Below are 13,843 nucleotides of genomic sequence, written 5' to 3'. Positions count from 1 at the left end.
TCTTTGTCTTTACACAACTAAATCTCCAGTACATTGGTAGTCCAGGTAGTAAGTGCATATTGAGTAGGCCCCGGTTGAGCCAGAGCAATGAATGGATGAACTGCCCATGTAAAGCAGACTCGGTCGCACACTCACATCCTGCCTGCAGCCCCACTTCCTGAACAAGTCTGCGAATCTCCCAAGGGGGAAAAACCCCAAACAATTAAAATAATGTCTTAGCAGAGGAGTTCAAACAGCACTTTCCAAACTGCCTTGTTTACCATGAACTCCCCAGATTTTGAGCATGGCACATGGGGCAAGCCACAAAGGTAAGTGCAGAAATATCCCAGTGCCTGTTTCCAATGATTCCTCATTAACTGACAGGATGACCATTGTAACAGCAGGGCCCAGAGCCAATACCAACGCTCCACTTCGAGGCCACCGTGTGAAAGGTATGTTATCCACATGCTTTCAAGTAAAAGAGATACCTTTACATCTCCAACTCCCCCTAGAGATCCTAGACATCCTCTTTTCAAGATTGCCTAAGTGATTGTTTCTTGCATTTCCTCAAGGAATGACGAGTCCTGCTGTGATGAGAAGACACTAATGACAACAGCTGCAAGTCTATTTTGAAGAACATTTCCAATTAGTGAATATTATTCAAGCATTATCATATCTTAATACTTTCAACATATGAAGACACAAATCTGTTACAATGCTTTTCTAGCCAGAAAAAGTCATTCTGTAGGTTAAATTTTTAAGTTAAACTACCAGTAAAAAGTTTATTTTTTATAGTCACAGTGAAAGAAGGAAGAAGGAAAATCAAGCTTCTTTTTCAAAGAAAGGGTGGGGGGTTTTGCCATTAGAGTGAGGATTAGTGCATTCATTTTCTAATTCAATACACTACAAGTCATTTCAACAGTACCGTCTTAAAATCACTCAAGTGATCTAACAGTCATAAGCTAAAGTAAATATGAACAAGACATGAACAAAGACTGGATCTAAAATTGTATCAAAACAAGCATGCTAATCTGGTGTAAATGCCAGTTTCTTTTAAGACAAAGAGACAACACACTTTTAAGAAAGCAAACATTTACTTCAAATTGCAGTATAGGCTTTTCAATCACAGAATAAAGAAAAGAGAAACAGTGATCCAACAGCGGTCACATCCTGTGCAAAAAACCAAAACTTGGGATACAAAAAACTAGCACAAGGTACTTGAGCCGCTCACACATTGCAGGATAAAGTAAATAAATACAGTAGCTAGAATATGGCACTCTTGAGACAGACTCTAAACCCAGTGGAATGCCTCTGAAATATTTCTTTTATCTGTGTATTAGTAGCAAAGTCCCACCACCATAAAAGTAAAATAGTACAATGTTTTAAATAAAACCGAACTAAAATATTTATATCTAAGAGAAGGATTTTACACAGTTATATCTTTTAAGTGCAGAAAATGGGACTTGGGCTTAGATCTTTCTTTAAATTAGACCCCACCCTCACCCCACCCCCGCAAAATCCCGTTCAATCTCAAAAGTAAATTTATGTTTGAGGAAAAATGTTACCAAAGTTGCATAATGTCATTTGTTACTCCCACAGGTGGAAGTTAAATTCTAAACAGTCTTGAAACATGAATGTTCATCATTACCCAGTGAAACAAAGGACTTGTCAAAAGCCCTCAGGATTTCTTTATCCTCCAAATAATGTTTTGCTTTCTCCTACATCTTTAGACAGCAATCTCTAAGTTTGCAAACAAAAGAATGCAATATGCATCATACATCGAGAAAAGACGAAGTTGACGAAGAAGAACTTCCACGTTTCTGGATCTTTTCCTTGCTTCTTTCAAACTTCTTTATGATCTCAGTGACTATGCACACAGAGGAAGTGAGTCCCAGAAGAAACAGTAAATCTGGAAAGAGATAATTTGCTATTTAAAGCTGAGGGAACTTAAAAAAGAACAAGTCTATTAAGACTTTCAAATTGTCTCCCAATCATTGGAGAAGTTCAGGAGAAATAAAGCAAGAATCAATTTTTGCAACATAAGATTAACATGCATAGTTTAAGCACAAATCAAAAGTAGAGGCCATGGTATTTCAAACTTCTGATGTATTTCATAACCCTATTTTTATTAACAACTATGAAAACAAAGAACACTTAGCAATATAATTAACTTAATACTGAAAAAATATTAGTATCATCAGAAATAACACTTCAATAAAGAGAATTATGTAAAAATATGTATTTTGTGACAATCATTTAATTCCAGAAAGCCACAAGATAATAAATGTCTTATGAGGCCAACAGCGGTATCTATAGCTGCTTAAAATCCTCATGTCTTTTTACCCTACAACAACACAATTAATTATTAAATAAGGAATCAACGTTTCTAAATAAAGTGTTTATATTTAAAGAATGCTGAATAGCATTATTAACAGTGCTTAAAAAAACTTCAATAAAGTCTATGCTTAATTTTTGCCTACATCAAAACTTATGTTAAGAAACCTAATACACATAAACACCTATGAAATTTAAGAATGTGCTGATCAGTTGTGTACCATAAGCATTTAAATCATGGTTCCCAAAGAAAACATCTAGAAGGACTTTTTTATTTTTTTGAGAGAGAGAAAAAAAACCAAAAGTCAGCAGGGTTTGTATTCCTGTTGTATGCAAACAGCCAGAAAGTGCTCTTACAGAACCATCAGCTAATGCATTTGCAAAGTAATCCCTATTGTACAGTTTTGAAAAGGGAACTGTTCTTACCCAAGACACTCAGGCTCTCTGTTTGGAAAACCTTCTGAAGTGGGGGAAAGTAAATGACCAGTAATTGCCCCATTATAGATCCAAGGACAGCATAGCAGAACATTTTGTTACTGCAGAGTCCAATCTCAAACACAGATTTTGTCTGTAAAGCAAACAGCACATGACACTGAAATAATTCATGATTACAGTTTCTTTTCATCCAGATTTTTGGAAAAATTAAAAAAAAAAATCTTGTTGACCTTTTATATAATCCAGAACAAGTTCTCTCTGCTAAACAGTACAAATCTTGTCTTCAGAGTCAAGAACCTCTATTTTGAGCTTTTCTGCAAGTACAGTGCATTAAGAGGACTCCCTCTACACTAGAAGGAAGTGGTTTTGTTGATCCTGATAATTCACATCGGAAAATACACTGCAAATTAGTGTAAATGTAATATTATACCAGCAATGTACTTTTCTCCAACTAGCACAAGATTTCAAGATTTGCTTCCTTAAAACAAATATATAGACAGAACAGTTTAAGAATTTTTCCTTGGATTATGGGTTTAGGGTTACAAAATAAAGTTAAGGCCTTCCAGAAATTTCAGATTCTGGCTAGGATGCTGAACTAACAGTTTTCAGGGAAAAAAACCCAACCAAGTGTATACAGCAGTACAAAGGACCACTGCACTTCAGCTTTGAATAAAAACTTCCTTGCTTCTGTCAGGACAGAAGTATTACTACCAGCTCTGCATTGTGTAAACACATTAAGGAAACTAATACTTAGCTGTAATTCAAAAAATCCTACCTAGTAAATATGTGAAACTTTGAAGCTTAATAGCAGATATGAAGTAAATCTGCTGGAAAACATTTGAAATGAATGCAACAAGATCCCTCAAGGAAAATTCTGCTTATTGTGTAAATACTATGTAAATAGACAATATATATCACTTACCTGAGATCTAGAACTCAAAGCATTGAACATATCAAAAAATACAAAACAGGTGAAAGTCATGGTTGTATCTCGAGGTGTTATTACGTTGTCTCTTAACTGCCAAAAGAAAATGAAATAGTTTTAGCATGTTTTAAATCCTCTGCAACTAAACGAAGTTATTACAACAATTCAAGTTCTACTAGCTAGTAAATGAAAGCAAAAGCAACTTGTTTGCCCCAAGCTAATTTAATAAAATCATACCGCAAACATTATGTACCTGTAACTTATAACAATTTGTAATTCCAAGCTATGATTAAATGAAGCCTCCTGACAAGCATTTATGCAAGCACATGCAATACCAAGAATTCTATGATGTGCTACCAAAAGTTCAAACATTTTTCTCTATTGGGAAAAGAAAGTCAAATAGCTGTTTCATAACAGTCTGGCTAGAAGATTTGTACATTTACTTTCTATGGGCCAAGGTTTCCCAAGTAGATTTGGGACCTGGAAAAGTCTGTCTTAAAATAGAGACTGGAGAATAAAACTGTATCCCTCATTTCAACAACTACTTTGAAAATCTTTCTTGCTAACCTGCTAGCTGAAGATTATTTAATAAGCATGGACAAAACTTGCAGCCAAGTTCATGCAAATTCTGAATTCCAACTGCTGGTATAAAAAGGACTTCTTTTAAATTAGAAGTTTACTTTGTTACTGCTTTAAGTTTTGTATTTTTGTCATACCTCTCTCCAGAAGACGAACAGTGTCCCACACACGATAATTATTGATGAAACCAGTATTTTAACAATCAGGTTTTTGGTCAGAATGCTGTCCTTCAAATTTCTTGGAGGCTTCCGAATAACATCTTTATCCACAGGCTCCACCCCAAGACTTACAATTAAAACAACATCTTAGATTTTTATCATTGTAAAAATAATTCACTGCTTCTAACTTAAGGACCAGATTTTCTGAGTTGAAAGAAAGATTTTAATCTTCTCTCCACAGCCCAAGAATAATTTCATGCAAATAAGCACATATTTTCACTTTCTGTAAACTTAGTTAAATGTATTAGTAACAGGCAATATTCTAATACTGCAGTTTGAGAGTCCATAAACACATGATATCCGACCGTATTAAAATTACCAGATGTTAATTTTAAAGCAAGCTGCAGTATTAGTTACATTCCCTATTTCTGTTACTATTGTCAAGCTAGCTAAGGAATTTACTGCTAATTTCTTTCCACCTTCCCTCCACTATCTACTTGCAATGAAGAGGGTCAGAGGAAGAACCCAGAGGGAAGCCAGAATCCTGCACGCAAATTTCATGGGCATATCCATGCTCTTTAGGTATCCACACTGTCCCCATAATTATAATTAGATACTAAAACAAACTAAAAGGAATGAGCATAGAACTACAATGCAAACATTGTGATTCAAAGAAAAACTCTTGATGATTCAGAAGCATTTCACTGAAGTTTTCTTTATAAGCAACCATTTTACTTGCTGAAACAGAAGGACTACAGACCTCTACTGGAATTTAAAATAAGTACTTACCTTTGAGCTGGAGGTCCATCCATAATAATATTGATCCATAAGATCTGCATGGCATTGAGAGGGTTAGGAAAGTTCATTAATGTAGCCAGTGAGATTAAAGTCAGTGCTGCTATACTCCTGTTGGAAGAATCCATTTTTATAACTGTCAGCATGGAACATTTGTGAAGATCCACTGATAACTGCTTTGTAGTCAACACTTCAACTGCTTAAGAGTAGATACAGATTTTGACAGTGTGAATCATGACTGACATAAGCCTAGCTTTAAAGGTAGAACATGAATGAATTTAGATTATTCATCTTGACACAGTCCGTATTTAAACCAGCATTGTTTTGGCAATAAAAAGGCAGCAAATTTGTGTCTTAGAAGCCTCCCAAACTTTTAAGATAACATTTCAGGGTTATCACTTACCTTCACCTAATTGATTTTTCACCAGGCAACTGGGTCCTTACTTTCATCGTGCAAGAAACAGAACTTCTAATTACAGTTTTGAAAAACAAATTGCTTTTACATCTTTGATGTAAACACAGCCACCCTGTGCACCTGTCACTATTTTGACTAATCAGTCAAGGCAAGGTACTACTCAAGCTTCCTAGAAGTACTTCTGCCACCCCTCATCATTAGCAAGATGAGAAGGCTAGGCAAAAGACTGGAAACAGATTAGCTGTTTGCAAGCCTGGTATTAGAAACCTCTCTAAACTAGTATGCACAGATTGCTTTCAGTGCAAGATTAAGTGGTTTCATAACCAACTAGAAGAGAGCAAGGCTTAGAGTAATTCCAAGTTTCGCGCTCTACTGAACACTATTATGCTCTCCCGACAAAGGTGAACAGAAAAAAAAAGGTAACTCATTCAGCAAAAATCTGAACTCTTGTCATCATGTACGTAAGACAAGAAACAGTTAGCATAGGAATCCTTATATGCAAGAAAAGTAATTCAGCTTCTCAGAGCTATCTCACTCCACAAGCAAGTACATGGATTACAGAGAAACTAACCTCCCATTTCCCTGGTTTCTTCTATTTGATGTACATGTTCTGGTTAAGGAGGGAATGACTACTAACTTCTTTCTCCTTTAAACAAGGACCCAAAGGTAGCTATGCTCCATCCTCTCAGTTACTGACTTTTCACATCTTAACAGGAAGAACTGTGACAAAGTTAGATGTCTGTTTATTGCACTATTTTCTGGTTCTTTAAAAATGAAACAAGCCACCAAATACAAATTACTGAATGTTCAAAAGCATAGCATATCAGCATCCTATGCAAAATTTACGATGTTCACATTAATTTATGCAGCATCTACTTCATGATGCTTTAATTCATAATGTAGTTATAACCTTCTGATATTGCTAAATTTTCAAAAACTTACGTGCTCAGTTGAAATCTAACAAAATTTTTTATGTTATTATAAATTCCTTTACCCTCTTCAATTGCAGACCTGCAATTAAAAACAAAGAGTACATCACTAGACTAACGAGACTACTGCCAAAAAAAATAAATTTTGTTTTAATTTAATTAAATTAATTTAAACAAATCCTTTAAGCAGCAATACAAACATCAAGAACAAATTGAATTGAGGTTCTTGTAACTTTAGCAGTCAGTTTTTCAACTTCACTAAGAGATTAATGACAAGTTATTTTTCCAGCTGCTTAACTTTCAAAATGAGGTATCAACAGTAAAATCTCCTCCTTGTCCAAGATTCACCATCATCCCTGATGAGGCCTTTCAATTCAAGTTAGATAATTAAAATAAACCCACACCCACACACTTTTACAAAACCATAGAAATACAGTATGACTTTAGAAGACCATGTATGTTTACTACACCAGAATGATAGACCATCTTCTCAACCTCCAGCATGTGTTTCAACTTGCCTATCACATTATCATGACTATGGTAGTGCTAAAGTCTACTTTATCTAAAAATCTTTATCTAAATAGCTAAATCAAGTCTACTCTGCTGCAAATAAAACAGGTTTCTTCCTTCCATTCTCCCAGTAGCCAAGAATAACAATTAATCAGCATTTCTTTTGTAACTTTTAGGACAAAAAATTCAAGGGGTTGGAAGAAGGATGTAGAACTGTGGAAGCTCATATTTTTTCCCCCCATTAGCACTCATAACTTTTCACTCTCCTGTTGAGAGCTTCCCTGATGAGGTGAGCAAAACTGGGTAAAGCATTCCAACAAAATCCTCATCAAGCCCAGCTGAAGTACTTACCATAGATGTCCATCCTATGTACTCTTTTGAATAGCTTAATTATTCCCTTTGTTTTTGCACAACAGCACATGACTGTTGGATGAATTAGTATGGAAAGTTTTAAGTAAGAGATCTTCTGTTGGCATACTGCTGCCTACGTAGATTTTCTTACACTGTACTTCTGCATTTCACTTCTTCCCAAGGGTTAAGCATCATACTTTCAGACAAACTGAAGTGTTCTGAGATTGATGTATAATTTTGAAATGAAGCCTATCTCACTAGGCAGCAGTTCAGCTCTGCCAACAACCGCTACCTTCAAAAGTCAGATGGGTTAAATTCAAAATGAGGTAAGTTTAGCTCTGCTCTCTTTGAAGTCAACCAAACAAAATAGTGAACAGCTGGTTACCAGAAGTTGGTAATTTATTTTCACCTGTGATACTTTAATAGCTTATATTCCTTTCCTTTTCTGAAACACTACCACATAGAGACTTGAAAATGCAGCACTGTAAAATTTTTAAGTAGAGAGGAATGTGGTCTCTTGTTCTTACATGTGATTCATGCTTCCAAAGTAAGAAATTAAATTAAGATGAATCCTACTGACAGCTAACAGACTCACAATTCCACCTCAGTTACACTTCCAAATATGCTACTACCATAATTCTACATGGAGAAGCAGAAATACAGGTTAGCTTTTATAGCACACACATGTATAACCTCCTTTGTTACTTATATCTGATCTATGTACAAGACCAAAGTAGCAAAACTTCTAAATATGTAGATACATTCTTATATTATTAAGATACATAAAAAGACAGAAATGCTTAGCTGCTCCTCATACTATTATACTCCCAGATCTTTAAAAGGATAATACGTGTAATCACCATAAAGATTAATCTCCTGATTTAGTGGAGAACTCATTCACAGCTGCTACACTTACAAGTTTGGGGAATTCCTTTTGTTTTTAACTCAGACCACATTTCATTAAAACTATATAGCACAAGTTATGTACATAAATGCCACCTACATTATTGTCTGAAAATCATCATCCACAAGGATCATATCTGCTGCCTCTTTACAAACATCTGTTCCGGTTTGTCCCATTGCTACACCAATATCTGCAGCCTTCAGAGCAACAGCATCATTCACTCCATCTCCCGTCATAGCTACTACTGCACCGTTATTTTGCAGGGACTAAAGAAAGGGAAATCAATTTATATCAGGGATTGAAATAATCCATCCTATAAAGTTATTCTAGATACAAGGTTGGCGTCATTGGTCACCACCCCCACCCCTCCAATTTCTTACAATTCCACTGTAACTTCCTTAAAAGAAAAGCAGCAGCTGTTTGTATATCAATTAATTTTTATACAAGATATTAGATTAAACATCAGTTCACATATTCAAAGAGCCCAAACTGTAAAGCTAGGGTACGTAAGATCTGCCTTTAAGAGAAAGTAAAAAACCTCTAGACAGAAAGATTATATTGTACTTGCATTTTAACATTACCACCCTCTTAAAATTCTTGATACATTCCAACTGTCTTAACATTTGACTTCCTTCTGCTTAATGTTGCTTTTCCAGTTCTTCCGATTGTTACGTTGAGTAGGTCCCTCTTCACTACCTTCTGAATAGAAGCATTACCTCAGACATGGCTTCAAATCCATGCCCTTTTATCTTGTTCTAAGAAGTATCAGAATATGGTTCTTTCATGTTCCTAGTCAATTCAACTGCTACATGACAAAACCTCAATCAGTCCCCACCTCCCTATATAAAGCATGACGCTGCCTACCACAAGCTGCCTTTCCCTTGTGGGCACTATGCATTTTTCTAGGCAATTTTTTTCACATGCATTTCACTTTCAAATCAAATGCATTTCCGATTTCATATCGATACACTGCAGCATGTTATAATTTAAGTAAAGGCACCACAAACAGTATCCAGTATTCCAGCCTCTAGTAAGACATACCTTTATAATTTTTAATTTATGTCGGGGACTGGCTCTGTAAAACACTGCAACCTGTTAAAAGCACAATGAAGAATTAGTGAAAATGTGACAAAATAAAAGAATCACACTGGATTCTATAAAGCCAGAGGATAAAAAAATACTATCAAAGGTCAACTGTACTCGTTAGCTCTAAAGTTGAAGCACCAGTAAGCTGCGTTTTTAATAGAGTGAAATCATTAATTCCAGAAAAGATTCAAAGTGTGCTCTGGTAAACAAAGTTGGTACTACTTATTTCAAGATACAGTATATAATTTTAAAAACTTCTGAAATCATGGAGCAGCTGAGGTAGATAGAATGGGTTGCTGCTGGCCTTCCTGACTAAATTCATGCAGGCAATCATCATGCTGACTACAGTTAATGTCCTTGTCTCTTATCAGCACTAGTGCCAAGCTACTCAGGACGTTTCAATTTTACTACTTTACATAGCATATTATTAACAGATCGAATTTTTAAAGCTAATTAATATAGATTTCATCTTAGAAGATTATATTAATTTTCAGATTTTTTTTGTCTCTAGTCTTCTCTGTAAATTTAAATTTCAGCATGTGGAATTTAGTTTTCCATAACCTTACTGTTAGCACGCACATGTATTTTTCCTTTTTAAGAAACTGGATAAGAAGTTGGACTTCTCAACAGCCACTTTAGACTGTACACAGATATCAATATTACTGGTTGATTTTAATTAATTCCTAGTAAGATTTTAAATAAATGCCTAGAAAATTAATTGGGTCTCAGGTCAAACATGCACAAAGTAAATGTGTAGCTATTTCAGCTACTTAAAGTAGACAGCCCTTAAGAGCAAGTATTACCAAATAAACCAAAAATTACTATTTGCCACACAATTCTTTTTTTCGAAGTTTGTGTGACTCACCAAGGAAAGAGACAAAGCTGTCATGCACATTTCTTGACTGTAAATACTGGCTTTTGTCTTGCTTACATCAGACTCAAGTATGCTGCAGTCTAATTTTGCAGTCTTTTGCAAACAGGGCAGCATTTTCATGCATAAATTTTGCAACATAGCCAAGGCTGAACCTGAACTGCATTTGATTATGCCTTCACATTTAAACTGACACTGGCTAATACCTTTAGCTTTTAATAATTAAAAATTATTAAACAGTAGCTTAATAAATAGACCCTTTCAAAATTCACAACCAATGACTTCATTAAGAATTAAGAATCATTAAAGATACAGACAGCTCCTTTTATGAATTACAAAAGGATGGACTGTCTGAACATAACTTTAAAGTTACACATATATGAGCTGAGCTACTTCAAAAAGTAAAACGGTCTAACACTACAAAAAGACAAAAAGGTGATGTCACTCAAAGTGAGAAGTGGCAAAATGAAAGTTCCAATACAGGCATTGAAAGGTAAAAACAAATCAAATCATTAAGAGAGAGAAAAACAAGCTCACTAAAAAAGATAAACTTGTGAGTTGAGAGAAATATATTTCAGTACGGTTTTATGTCAAACAAAGATACTTGCTTGATCTGGGACAGTTTCTGTACTAAAAGCCTCTAGTAATGTACTGTTATCATTTCTATTAGAACCACATTATTTGCATCTCGGAAGTTAGTTTAGCTTTCCACAGACAAAAGTATTTCTCAATATAAAATATGTCCTTTATTGCATTTTAGTAAGTAGTATATCAAAACAAACCTTTGGCGTTATTTGAGAAAGCTGCTGAATATCTAAATCATCTATTTCTTCTCCAGAGATCGCCTGTGAATTTTTTGAATACAATCCCAGTCGACTTGCTGGAAATAAGTAATAAAAAAGGCATTGTAATAATTTACCCTTTTAAAACATTAAGTACCCAGTTTTATTTTTTTAAACCTACTATTTTCTGCAGCATTTCAGATTTTAAATGCCTGGAACAGAACATCTTAACACCTTACTAATTAAGTATACTGAAGGGAATTTATCTGAACCCTTGAGTAACACATGCTACAAAGTATATTCTAATCTGATATTTCTTCCCTTACAAATTTTAGGACTAAAAAAATCTGCAATTCATTATGCCAGGTATCATATAAACACAAGAGCTAAGTTATCTCTAAAGAATTCACAGTTCAAAAATAACAAAACAGAAAATGAAAAATGACATGGGGGAGGAAAGGGTGAAAAAAATCCTCTGACAGCACTGCTAATCTGAGAATATACTTTTCATGTGCACATTCAACAATTTGTTCATCATCCCGTATGTAAAAAAATAATATTCTGGTTAAAGTACTTTTACTTTTTACAATATAATACATTAAAGTAGTAGTTTGTTTGAATATTTATTAATTGTACTTAAGCTTCAAAAGTGCAATACATCCTAAATACTCATTATCGCCGACTATTTTAGTTTCTCACTGTTTCTCCAAGATGGGCGTCTGAAAGCTGACGGTAGGGAGATTAGTGGGGGATGTAATAACAAGAATCAGAAATCAAGCATGTTTTAACAAAATACAGTACAAAAATGCATGGTTTCAGGTAGCAAAAGTCATACATTAACCAAATTAGAAACACTACAGTTCAGGCTGAAATCAAAGGATCACTTCAGGTTAGGGTGCTGGGGTTTTGTGGGTTTTTTTCCTCCTAATTCCACTGTACCATATGTTAACCTAATACACAGAACTCACAAATGTTGAAGACTTAATACCTATGCTTTACAACAATTAGCTAGGCACTGCCAAAACAGAAAACAAGTGAAATGTGACACGTGGACTATTCCTACCAATGGCAACTGCAGTCTCCTGTGAATCTCCAGTAATCATTTTTATTGCAACACCTGATGTGATAAGTGTAGTAACAGCTTCTTTTACACCAGTCCGTGGAGGATCAATTATTCCCACAAGCCCCAAAAAAGTCAGTTGTCCTAATTCAGGACCAGAAGCTAAGGCCAGAACTTTTAGGAGACAAAGAAAAAAGAAGGTTAAGATTTGAAATTAACATTTACATCAGCATTTAAAACAACCGTTTTAAAATAGCAGGCCAGCATAAAGCAGAGGGCGGGAATCGCCATTTTTCTTTTTTAAACCTTGGTAGCAATGCCTATTATCGTCTGTATTCAGAATGGCCTACTTGGGTATATTCCTTTCTTGTAAAGAGTAGTCTTCTTACCAAATATACATATTTCAGGTTTTAAAGACAACTTTCCTGCTTATTCTCAGATTAAAGTGTTTATACTTTCACTGTGTGGAAGAAACAGCATCTAGCTTTGTGGTTTCTCTGTACATGCACAGTCTTTTATGCAAAACTATGAAAGGGAGGATCAGTTAATATGGTTATTTTCTGCTTTGTTTTTTTTTTTCTTTTAGAGAAGCAGATTTCATTTAGTACATGATGAATATTTTCTGGAATGTCTTTTACAGTAGGATATTTAATTCAAATATATTTAAGTGACATTAGAGTTGTAAGGGAAAAGCAAATCCACTTGTTTTAAAAAAATACCCTAGGTTTTTTTGACAGTGGTCTGAAGCAGACAAAAAATGACTGTCCAAACAAAACTGCACAAAGAGATACCACTCTTAGCATATCCTCTCAGTTTCTAGAAATTTGCATCCTAGGAATTTCCTGAGCCACAGAGTACCCATACCTTAAAAAAATATAAAAATTAAAAAGCTATGGAAATTACTCAAGAGCCTAGAGGTCTCTTTACAGAGCTCAAAGCCAGCCACATATAATGCTTGCCTCCCAACACCTATCAGTCATGTTGTGAAAAATTCTTTCAGTTATGTTTTAAAATCTACACAGCTTTTTAACATGAAAGGTAATTCTAATGGCATCTTCTGACCTATAATCAGTTGTGCTAGCCTAACTCAGACAGGTGCTGGAAGCCAAAGTAATAGAAAAAAAAAGTATATTTACTTTGTAAAAAATCCACAGACATCTATGAGATACGGAAGCTATTAGGTAGCAATGTACTGTTCAGTTATGGTCACAGGTAAGAGATGACAGGAACCAGCAAGGGCCTTTTCTCACCCTTTGCAATTTAATCATGTTACTATACAGGCCTTAGGCAACAGCACGTGTTTTTCCACTCCCTCATTTTGAACTAAGCAAACCTGTGGCCCTTACTGAACAATAAGAAAATTTCTAGTGGTTTTGGTTGTTTCTGTTTCTTTTAAATAAGCAGTGCCTTTTTTTTTTTTTTTTAAAAAAAAAGGTTATTCTGAGACACTGAAACATCCTTACCCCTAAGTCCTGCAGAGCCCATAGATGTCTTCTCTTGTTGATACTGCTCTCTCTGTTGCTGAACAAGAGGTAGGGTCTGCCCCTTACAGTTATATGATGTACAGTACCTAATGACTTGTTCGTAAGCACCCTTCATAAAGCAAACTTCAGGTTTGTCCTATAAGGAAAAAAATCATGTGCACACAACGTGTGTATGTATGTATATATAAATATACACGCACAAGTACATAGACATGCACATGTAAGCATGGCATATCTATACTTGTC

General features: G+C 35.0%; 1 protein-coding gene across 5 annotated transcripts in view; it reads right to left on the bottom strand.

Moving 5' to 3' along the window:
• Nucleotides 1–1,054: 1,054 nt before the first annotated feature.
• The window catches only part of ATP2C1 (ATPase secretory pathway Ca2+ transporting 1), a 64,451-nt gene continuing 51,662 nt past the window's right edge, over nucleotides 1,055–13,843 (bottom strand). For all 5 annotated transcript variants that reach the window (XM_027793750.2, XM_055806733.1, XM_055806731.1 and 2 more), the window contains 11 exons: nucleotides 13,577–13,733; nucleotides 12,117–12,287; nucleotides 11,054–11,151; nucleotides 9,356–9,406; nucleotides 8,414–8,580; nucleotides 6,563–6,631; nucleotides 5,200–5,316; nucleotides 4,390–4,537; nucleotides 3,671–3,766; nucleotides 2,740–2,881; nucleotides 1,055–1,888 (listed from right to left, as the gene is read on the bottom strand). In XM_027793750.2, the coding sequence (XP_027649551.1) occupies nucleotides 1,752–1,888; nucleotides 2,740–2,881; nucleotides 3,671–3,766; nucleotides 4,390–4,537; nucleotides 5,200–5,316; nucleotides 6,563–6,631; nucleotides 8,414–8,580; nucleotides 9,356–9,406; nucleotides 11,054–11,151; nucleotides 12,117–12,287; nucleotides 13,577–13,733 (1,353 nt within the window). In that variant the 3' untranslated portion in view covers nucleotides 1,055–1,751. The remainder of the gene's footprint in view (nucleotides 1,889–2,739; nucleotides 2,882–3,670; nucleotides 3,767–4,389; nucleotides 4,538–5,199; nucleotides 5,317–6,562; nucleotides 6,632–8,413; nucleotides 8,581–9,355; nucleotides 9,407–11,053; nucleotides 11,152–12,116; nucleotides 12,288–13,576; nucleotides 13,734–13,843) is intronic.

The sequence above is a fragment of the Falco peregrinus genome, chromosome 5, assembly GCF_023634155.1.
Source record: "Falco peregrinus isolate bFalPer1 chromosome 5, bFalPer1.pri, whole genome shotgun sequence".
Taxonomy (NCBI): domain Eukaryota; kingdom Metazoa; phylum Chordata; class Aves; order Falconiformes; family Falconidae; genus Falco; species Falco peregrinus.
This window is presented reverse-complemented; position numbering and strand designations above follow the sequence as displayed.